Source organism: Oryx dammah, unplaced genomic scaffold (genome assembly GCF_014754425.2).
Source record: "Oryx dammah isolate SB20612 unplaced genomic scaffold, SCBI_Odam_1.1 HiC_scaffold_13, whole genome shotgun sequence".
NCBI lineage: Eukaryota > Metazoa > Chordata > Mammalia > Artiodactyla > Bovidae > Oryx > Oryx dammah.
The window spans coordinates 50100039-50110710 of record NW_024070197.1 but is presented as its reverse complement, the minus strand read 5'-3'; the positions used below and the strand labels follow the sequence as shown (position 1 = coordinate 50110710).

Here is a 10672-nt window from a genome sequence, read left to right as displayed (position 1 = left end):
CTGTGACACAACCTGCTGCTTGTTACTTCCCCTTCTGTGCGCAGCACGTGGAGCCGCCCCCACGCCCAGTACCCCAAGGAAGCACAGGGGCAGGGCAGGTGCAGGTGCCCACCCAAGGAGGGGCCCTGAGGGGACACCTTGCCTCTGCCCCATCCTGTTTCATTCCTGAAGACGGCCTGGAGTTAGGAGGGTGGGGCCCTTCTGTGACCTCACTGGGACATGGCCGAGCTCACCCCCTTGTACTTTACCATTAAAACGGCCAATGTCTGGTGACACTTAGCCAGGAATAGGCTGTTAGGTGGGGTGAAGAGGGGCACCTCATTGTAGTGGAGGAAGTGCAGCCTGCCTTCCCAGGGCTTGCCAGGGAGTGGGCTCATGGGAGCCCAGCAAGGGGAGGCTGATGGGACAGTGCCCTGATTTACAGAAATGAGTTTTCACAGGTGACGACACCTCCTGGTCCTTAAGACACCGCACTCGGGGAGAGCCCTGGGGGTGGGGCCTCAGCCGCCCCTGCTACTCCTCACGCCTCCCTAAGGGGCTCCTGGGGCTGAAGAGGTTCTCCCACAGCAGCTCATGGCCACCAGAGCAGCCAGACCACTGGGCAACCTACTCTGCCCAGCAGAGTGGACACAGCGTGGCCTGACTGCAGTTTCTGGAACTGTCTCAGAATCAGGTGTGTGAGGGCTCCTTGCTGAGACAGACATTAAGTGGACATACATTTAACACATCAGAGCCCAGAAGACAAGTAAAGAATATTGGAAGAATTAACTTAAAAGAGTTCTCACATCATAATGCAAGTTGTTTTCCAATCTGATCTATGCTCAAATCAATACAATTTTTGGTTACATTTTTTGTTTTTAAAATTTTTTGTTGAAGTCCATCATATTAATGCCAGATATACAAGACAGTGGTTCATGTTTGTAAGTACTGGGAGATGATCACAATTAACATTTGTCACCATACACAGTCAGTCAGAGAAGATTTTCTTGTGATGACTACTTTCAAGATCCACTCTCAGCAACTTTCATATAAGATACCTGTGTTACAGTGACACACTGCCAGGTGGTCACTGACATGAGGTGTTCCTCATATTACAGCAATCTCCCAGCCTCTTATCAGGTTTACATATTGGCTCTGACAGATGTGAGAGCTGGACCATAAATAAATAAAGCTGAGCACCAAAGAATTGATGCTTTTGAACTGTGGTGTTGGAGAAGACTCTTGAGAGTCCTTTGGACAGCAAGGAGATCCAACCAGTCCATCCTAAAGGAAATCAGTCCTGAATATTCATTGGAAGGACTGATGCTGAAGCTGAAACTCCAGTACTTTGGCCACCTGATAAGAAGAGCTGACTCACTGGAAAAGACCCTGATGCTGTGCAAGATTGAAGGGAGGAGAAGGGGATGATAGAAGATGAGATGGTTGAATGGCATCACCAACTGAATGGACAGGGGTTTGAGTAAGCTCTGGGAATTGGTTATGGACAGAGAAGCCTGGGGCGCTGCAATCCACGGAGTGGCAGGGTCAGACACGACTAAGCAACTGAAGAGTTGGGAGGCCGGATGGTTGAGTTCTGTGAAGCATGAACATCAGCCTGTCGCTACTGAGTTATTAGGTTCCTGCTTTTCCTAATCCAATCAACGGTTCATACTGAGGACACTGTTAATGTGCTAGTTTCTGCAAAGTGCTATAGGAACAAGCCTTTGTGTCAAAACAATAAAAACACATTGCTGCTTTGAGATTAATGTTTTAAATTAATTATCATTATTATTAGGCTCCCTAGATGGCGCTAGTGGTAAATATGCCTGCCAATTCGGGGGACGTCGGTTTGATTCCTGGGTTGGGAAGATCCCCTGGAGGAGGATAGAGCCACTCACTCCAGTATTCTTGGCTGGAGAATCCCATGGACAGGTGAGCCTGGTGGACTACAGTCCACAAGGTCACAAAGAGTCAGACATGACTGAGCAACTTGGCACACACACATCGTTATTATTTTGGCCGCACCGCACAGCTTGTGGGATCTTAATTCCCCGACTAGGGACTGAACCCAGCTAGGCCCTCGACAGTGAAAGCAAAGAATCCTAATCACTGTATCCCCAGGGAATTCCTTGAGATTAACTTTTAAAATCAAGACTGTGGGACCTTCCTGGTGGCCCTGTGATTAGGAATCTACCTGCCAATGCAGGGGACAAAGGTTTGATCCTTGATCCAGGACACCACATGCCACAGAGCAGCTACACGTGTGTGCCACAACAGCCTGTGCTCGAGCCCAGGAGGCGCAACTACTGAGCCCGCACAGCCTAGTCAGTGTTCCACAAGGGAAGCCACTGCAAGGCGAAGCCTGTGCACTGCAAAGAGCAGTGCCTGCTCACTGCATCTAGAGAAAGCCTGCATGCAGCAATGAAGACCCAGTGCAGCCAAAAATAAATAAAAAACTAAAAAAAATCAAGACTGTGTGTCAAAGGGCTTCAGGAGGTAGTGTTGACTGTCTTTGAGGTCGACTCTGAAGCAACAGCTGGAGGGGGCCAGTCAGGTGAAGGTGTGGGGGAAGCAGACCCCTCTGTGAGTAACCGAAGCACAATTACAAGGAAATTCTGGGAAGCCGTGTGTACCCCACCCCTCCAGATGCTCCTCCAGAAACCTTGTGCCCAGTGAGCACTTAGTCCAGGGCCACTGGCCAGTCCTTTCAGTGGCGCTTGCAGGCCCCAGACTGGGACAAAAGCCCCTTGGCAGAGTTGTGCTGTGGAGTTCTGTGTTAAGCAGGGAGGGGCTTATCCTGTAGCTGAAGACTTTCACAACCTTTAGCAAACAAGTGTTTGCATCAGAAGGACTCCTGCTCATTTCTTCAGTCTTCCCAACTGGGAAGCTCAGCAGGCTCTCAGCAGTCACATGAGAGCCTCAGGACTTGCTTTTCTGCATGTTCCCCAAGGACGCAAGTGTGAACTATTCAGGTGTTGAAAAAATGTATTGGACTGTGTGCAGCAGACTGAGGTCCTCAAGCTACAGCTTCACCTTCTCACCATTAACTCCAGACTTCTTCCCCTGGTAGCCCGGCAACACCCTGACTATGATCAGACGAGCTGCACGAGTCTGTGAGTCTGTCCAGAAGGAGAAGAGGATGGGGACTGTGTTCTCAATGAGAAGGATCCATGGCAGGATCACTGAAAAGTGCTCAAAGACACAGGGTACTGCCTGATGCTCCAGAGGTTAAGAATCCACCTGCCAACACAGAGGACACTGGTTTGATCCCTGGGCACCTAGAGTTGGAGCACTGCAACTAGAGAAAGCCTTTGTGCAGCCACAAAGACCTAGAACAGTCAAAAATAAAGTAAAATAAATAAATCTTTAGTTAAAAAAAAAAGAGAGACATAGAAGGTGAGGGCTAACATTGGACTGTGTCTGAAGAAATAAACCCCAGGCCAATGCAAGCATTTCTTCAGCAAACATCTCCTACACAAACCCTCTGCTTCCAGAATGGAGTGTGGGTTCAGCTTCAATGGACAAAGCAGTTTGTAAGGTGGATAATCCCTTGCTCTCTCCCTTCCTTCTCTCCTGCACTGCCTTCCCCACCCTGGCTCCTACCCTGTCACCTGGAAACAAAGTGGTGTGACCTTGACTTACCAAGAGCTGGGCACTGAGCTTTGTTCTGAGGCCTAACAGGGCTCCCAGCAGCTTCTCCCATTTCACACCAATCACACACCCAAAATCTCAAATCTAGTACAAAGATTCTACTAGTATACTAGCCAACTTCACAGACGCTTTCCTCTGGATCACTGACCTTCCAGTTTAGCTGTCTGTGCCTATGAAAGGATAGAGATTTTAAACACGACCCTATCTTCAGAGATAAGCACCACTTCCAAGGTTACTGAGAAGAGCTTTCTTGCATTTGCTAACAACTGTCAGCAAAGCAAGGCTGGTACTGCCCTTGCTTCACAGTTGCTGCTGTTGTTCAGTCGCTCAGTTGCCTCCAACTCTTTGCCACCCCATGGACTGCAGCACGCCAGGCTTCCCTGTCTTTCACTATCTCCCGGAGTTTGCTCAAACTCATGTCCATTGAATCGGTGATGCCATCCAGCCATCTGATCCTCTGTTGCCCCCTTCTCCTGCTGCCCTCAATCTTTCCCAGCATCAGGGTCTTCTCCAGTGAGTCGGCTTTTCACATCAGGTGGTCAAAGTATTGAAGCTTCAGCTTCAGCATCAGTCCTTCCAATGAATATTCAGGGTTTATTTGCTTCAGAGCTGAGCACACACCTACGAGGTGTCAGGGTTCCAACCTTCCCCACAGCCTTGGCACTTGTGTTACACGCCTCCTCTAACCTTAACATGTTCTATCTACCTTACCGTAACCTTGTAATTCCTCACTTAGCCCCAATCTGATTTTTCTAGTACCCAAGGGTGTCTCAAGAGGGCACAAAGCTATCACCATCAATATCAGCTACTGTTTACTTTGTGCAGGCCTCCGAATTTCTCATTTTGCGTCATGAAATTCTTAATGGCGATCAGATTTCGCGAGAGGAATCTTGGCGATTGGCGTGAGGGTAGGAAAGGAAGGCGATTGCTGGGCGCAAAGGTTTACAGATGGCAGATGTGTTGGCGTCGTCCCAGGCTGACCCGGGAACAGGAAGGCGCCAGGGTCCAGGGAGCGGACGCTTGCCTGGCTACTTGGTGTTTTTACGACGCTCATCTGCGTGGAAGGCAGTGTGCACAGCGGAACGCCGGCCACGCTTTCTAGTTCCACACTCTGCGGGCTACTCGCCACCAGCGGCCCGACCACAGACCTCTACGCGCCTAGGCTCCGGGCGACACGCTCGGGGCGCTCTGGAAGCCCGCTCCTAAGTGCGCGCTCCGCCCACAGAGAGGGTGAGCGGGCTCCACGCGGCGTCCTGCATTACAGCTTGGGACGCGGAGGGCGAGGCCTCCAGTGGCGCACTAGCAGGCAGGCAGGCCAGAGAATCGCCAGACCCAGACAACCGCCGTTCTCGCAGCATGAACCACAAGAACGCGGCAACGCGACGCCATATCTCCCCGCGCCGCGAGGACTGCCGGGAAAGCATGGGCGTCACTCTGTGGCCCTGGCTCTGATTGGTCACAACGCTCTGACGCTTCTGATTGGCCAGGCTCACTACCATCCCAGGGTGCTCTGGGGCACTTCTTCCTTTCCCGGCCGTAAGCCCTTGGAGGAGGTGAGTATACAGGAGCTGGGTGCCATCGATGTTATCCGGAGCCATCTGGCTCCATCCGCCGTCCCCGGGGTCCACCTGTCGCCAGCGGCGTCGGGCCTTGGCCCGTGCTCTGTGCGCTCGCCGACGGGACTCTGCGCCCGCACCTGACTCGCTCCCCGTCTTACCCGCTCCCCAGGCCTTCCGGCCGCAGCCATGGCGCCTAGCCGGAATGGCATGATCCTGAAGCCCCACTTCCACAAGGACTGGCAGCGGCGTGTGGCCACGTGGTTCAACCAGCCGGCTCGCAAGATCCGTAGGTGAGCGTCCGGGAGCGAGCGCGCCCGTCCCGTCCCGTCCCGTCCCGTCCCGTCCCCCGCGCGCCCGGCCCGCTGCTGGAGGGCGGACAGTGACCCCCTCTCGGCTTCTCTGCGCAGACGCAAGGCCCGGCAGGCCAAGGCGCGCCGCATTGCCCCGCGCCCCGCGTCCGGTCCTCTCCGGCCGGTGGTGAGATGCCCGACGGTCAGGTACCACACGAAAGTTCGTGCCGGCAGGGGCTTCAGCCTGGAGGAGCTTAGGGTGAGTGTCACCAGCCCGTGTCCTGAGACCTACTGGTTGTTCCTCGTGGCACACAGCCAAGTGATGACATTTCTCCGGAATCGCTGCACTGCCATGATGAAAGTGCATTTGAACCCTTTTCCATCTGACGGCTGAGCCTTCCTGGTGTAGGGGGTGGGGGGCAGGGAGTTTTCGGGGCTTTAGCTGTTTATGTCGGGGCAGGTGGCCGGCATCCACAAGAAGGTGGCCCGGACCATTGGGATCTCGGTGGACCCGAGGCGGCGGAACAAGTGCACGGAGTCCCTGCAGGCCAACGTGCAGCGGCTCAAGGAGTACCGCTCCAAACTTATCCTCTTCCCCAGGAAGCCCTCGGCCCCCAAGAAGGGAGACAGCTCTGTGAGTACCTGGCTCCCACAGCGCCCAGCGGGGTGAGGGTGTGGAGGTCTCACTGTGGGGTCTAGCTGGGCTGCAAGGACAAAGCACCTGTCTGCAGCTTCCTATCTAAAGCAGGGTTGCAACGCATAGTAGAGAGAAGATAAATAATGTGGGAGAAAGCCTCTGAGGAGCCTCAAACTAATTGCCTGAAATGCTAGGATTCACTAAGGGCAGGACTTGGAGTCAGTCAGCTTTGTTAAAATTGAAAGTGTACTGCGTGTTAGTAATCTTTGCATGGGATCAGTTCAGTCGCTCAGTCGTGTCCGACTCTTTGCGACCCCATGAATCGCGCATGCCAGGCCTCCCTGTCCATCACCAACTCTCGGAGTTCACTCAGACTCATATCCATCGAGTCAGTGATGCCATCCAGCCATCTCATCCTCTGTCGTCCCCTTCTCCTCCTGCCCCCAATCCCTCCCAGCACCAGAGTCTTTTCCAATGAGTCAGCTCTTCTCATGAGGTGGCCAAAGTACTGGAGTTTCAGCTTTAGCATCATTCCTTCCAAAGAAATCCCAGGGCTGATCTCCTTCAGAATGGACTGGTTGGATCTCCTTGCAGTCCAAGGGACTCTCAAGAGTCTTCTCCAACACCACAGTTCAAAAGCACCCATTCTTCGGCGCTCAGCTTTCTTCACAGTCCAACTCTCACATCCATACATGACCACTGGAAAAACCATAGCCTTGACTAGACGGACCTTACTCGGCAAAGTAATGTCTCTGTTTTTGAATATACTATCTAGGTTGGTCATAACTTTTCTTCCAAGGAGTAAGCGTCTTTTAATTTCATGGCTGCAGTCACCATCTGCAGTGATTTTGGAGCCCCCCAAAATAAAGTCTGACACTGTTTCCCCATCTATTTCCCATGAAGTGATGGGATCGGTTGCCATGATCTTCGTTTTCTGAAGAAGCCAACTTTTCTTAAGCCAACTTTTTCACTCTCCTCTTTCACTTTCATTAAGAGGCTTTTTAGTTCCTCTTCACTTTCTGCCATAAGGGTGGTGTCATCTGCATATCTGAGGTTATTGATATTTCTCCCGGCAATCTTGATTCCAGCTTGCGTTTCTTCCAGCCCAGCATTTCTCATGATGTACTCTGCATGAGATCAGCAGTGCCCATCTACATGGGTTGCTGGCAGTCATTCTCCCTGCATCCCTGGTTCAGGCATGGGTGACTGATCTGACCCTGCCCACCTTTACTCGATCGGGCAGGAATCCACAGGCACTCAGGGGTGACAAGTTTGGGGCTCCTTGGGAAATGAGCTAAAGTCACTTGACTCCTTTATCATTGACAAACAGGCTGAAGAGCTCAAACTGGCCACTCAGCTGACTGGACCTGTTATGCCCATACGGAATGTAAGTGGGCGTGTTGGGAGAATGGACCTGGGGTTGGGTTGGAGGGATTCTGTGTGGCAGCCGGGGCCCATGTTGAGATTTACTGGTTTGTGAAAGACCGACCTGCCCTGAGGAGAGTCGGTTGCATCCAAACAGATGGGCTCCTTGAGGAAAGCTTAGTCGCCCTCACTTGTTACCCTCTATGTAGGGTCCTTTCCACTCCTTGATGTTTGGGAAGCCCAGGCCAAAGGCAGCTCTCTATGTATGTTTGGTGATCTTATAGCCTGACCAGCAATTGACAAGGCCCTTGAGGCTCCTGGGAGTGGGAGGTGGGGTGGGCCTGAACCCCTACACCCACCTTGTATCCAGGCCCCACCCACCCTTCACATGATTTGGGCACTAGGTTCTGAGTTTGAGGTTACTTTGAACCAAGGAGGCACTGTCCTAATCTCTTGGTGGCCTCCAGTTAGCTTTACTCTGGTGGGCGGATTCCCCCCCCAAGGCCTCTCAGTTTGCTGACAGTTGGCTGGACTCCCTTCTAGGTCTATAAGAAGGAGAAAGCCAGAGTCATCACGGAGGAGGAGAAGAACTTTAAGGCATTTGCCAGTCTCCGCATGGCCCGTGCCAATGCCCGGCTCTTCGGCATCAGGGCGAAAAGGGCCAAGGAAGCCGCAGAACAGGATGTTGAAAAGAAAAAATAAAGTGCTGTTGGCAACTTAGGATAAACCTGCAGTGTCCATGTGACCTTCGTTGTGTAAGGAGCCAGGGCCTGGGGGGGAGCCCTCGAGGGAGACCTGCGGTGTGTCTGACCTTTGTCACAACAGAGCTGTGAGGGAACCAGCTTTGGTACCTGGGAGGCTTGTGCTTAGTGTTCTTGTCTGGACCCTCCAGCCCAGGAGGTGCTGTGTGTTCCTGTTACTATTAAAATATTATTTTCACATCTAAAGGTAACAGTTTATAAGGCGCTGATTTAACGTGTACACTCAGTATATTGAAAATTCACGACCCATCAAGAGACAGCTGGTGTGGAGGCCTGGGGATTGGAGCCTCATGATCCATCCATGAAAGAGGGCTCGTGGGGCGCTGCCTCTGGATGGCCCAAGCCATGGTTCCATTTGCTTTGTGTTGGGATCCTGCTGAGAAGTTGGGAAGCTCCCCCAGGTCAGGTGACTGCCTTCCTGTTGGAGCCCTGGCTACAGGGCTCAGAGTGGAAGGTGCAGGGCCAGGGGCTGCTATGGTTAGTGTCCACTTGGGCAGAACTGTGGGTTTTAGGGACAGATAACCATAGTGGGCGCACTGGTGACATTGCCTGTACCTGTAAGGGGTGCTCCGGTGATTATAAATTGTAGGAGGCTAGCACTGGTTTCGGAGAAGGCAAAGGAGCCTGGTAGGCTACAGTCCATGGGGTCGCGAAGAGTCGGAGATGACTGAAGCGACTTAGCAGCAGCAGCAGCATTGGTTTGGTGGTGGTTATAAAGTTTAGTTTATTTTGTTTTTCCCGTGATTATTTTAAGTCACAGGCTATTTTACAAGATTTGAAATTTATCCTAATTTCTAGTTGATTCAGTTTGTTTTCAGAGAAACTATAGTCATTTTAGATTATTTAGGCTTTTGGGTTTTTTGTACCCTTTTAAGTTGTAAGTCGCTCAGTCATGTCCAACTCGTGACCCCATGAGCTGTAGCCCGCCAGGCTCCTCTGTCCATAGGATTCTCCAGGCAAGAATACCGGGATGGGTAGCCATTCCCTTCTCCAGGGGATCTTCCTGATCTAGGGTCTCCTTTGCAGGCGGACTCTTTACCGCCTGAGCCACCAGGGATTTTTGAGCCAAAGAGCAGACTAAGGGACACCTATGCAAAAGAGCTGACGGTCCTCATTTATTTAGGTCTTGCATAGGTGGTTGCACTTGCTATTGTTCTTGTGTGCTCTCAGGGTGTTAGGAAAAATAAGGTCTTTGTTTCATAAAAGATCCAGATGTAAAGAGAATCAGTGAGAAGCTATGACCTCCCTTCTCCAGTCTCCACCTCAATCCACAGTGGTTTGTGCCCAGTTCTAGGAATTTACCAGTGTCAGTATTCTTTTTTGCTGCCTCAGCGGCTTAGAACCAGAGCAGAGGACAAGGAGTGAGCTGACTAACACAGAGCCAGCCTGGCGTTGACCATCCTGGGGATGGTCCTGATGACAAGCAGGTGCTGGGTGGAGAAGTTAGAACGGGATAATGCAGAGAGTTTTGAGGATGGAGAACAGGCACTCAGGCGTTGAGCACGCACTGTGTCCCAGGAACACAGCAGTAACCAGAACAATCTTTGCTCCACAAAGTCTTAACGCAAAACTTTGTGGCGTTTTCTTTCTGAAAGTCCTTTGGCTGCCTCTCCAGTGTGTGGGCACATGTCAGCCTTGGGTTGCAGTGGTGATTGGCTACAGTCACCAAGGTACAGGAGGGCTGGTGAAGGGCCTGCTGCAGACCATTAAGGGGGCCGCTGGCCTTCCAGATTCATTGTCCTGGGAAAGGCTCAAGGCTTTCTTGGGCGTCACCTGTGGGGCAGTGGGAAGCTGTGTTAGACCTTGGTCCTGCCACCCGCTAGCTCTGGTGCCTCAGTTGGGCTCCCCTCCTTTTTAAGTCCCAGTTGCAAGTGTATCAAACACAGTGTATGGTTAGTTATCGCCTCTTTGAAAATTTCACCAGGAAGGATGGTGCTTCCTGGGGAGGAAGAGGCAAAACTGGGTCACTGTTGAAAGGGACTGAGGGCAGAGGGGCTGTGAGCACCATCTAGGCGGCTTCACCAAGAATATCTTCAAAGCCCTTACTTGAATCAGGTACAAAACCAGGTCTTTGTCACCTTGAGGTGCGCACCCCGTGGACACTGCTGCTGCCTGTCTCCCTGGCCTATGCTGCCTTCATCGTTGGGACTGGAAGCACAAGGGTGTCCCCCTCCTGACATAGCCACTGGTTCACCGTCATGTGTCTGTCCTGTCCGTTAAGTGTGGGCTGGATCCAGCAGCTTTTTAACAAGCAAAGTAGCACGCTGAGATTGGGTTAAAAGGTTCAGAGATCTCTCTCACCCAGTGAAGCAGGTCACCATCCCGGAAGCGTCAGTATCAGGTGCCCAGGGTAAGGCCTTCACAGAGGGGACTCTTGGTCAGGGGAGCTGAGAAGCAGGGCAAGGAGCTGAGAAGCAGGGCAAGGAGCTG

General features: G+C 52.1%; 1 protein-coding gene and 1 non-coding gene across 2 annotated transcripts; both read left to right on the top strand.

Annotated features, from left to right (window-relative positions):
• Positions 1–4717: 4717 nt before the first annotated feature.
• Positions 4718–8428, top strand: RPL13 (ribosomal protein L13). The gene is made up of 6 exons (XM_040253660.1): positions 4718–5183; positions 5359–5479; positions 5597–5738; positions 5940–6113; positions 7447–7503; positions 8025–8428. The coding sequence occupies exons 2-6, from the start codon at positions 5376–5378 to the stop codon at positions 8181–8183; spliced, it is 636 nt and encodes a 211-aa protein (XP_040109594.1). The 5' UTR covers positions 4718–5183; positions 5359–5375; the 3' UTR covers positions 8184–8428.
• LOC120873405 lies at positions 5800–5884 on the top strand. Its single transcript, XR_005723473.1, has one exon. It is a non-coding gene; the product is annotated as a small nucleolar RNA MBII-202 (small nucleolar RNA).
• Positions 8429–10672: the final 2244 nt, after the last annotated feature.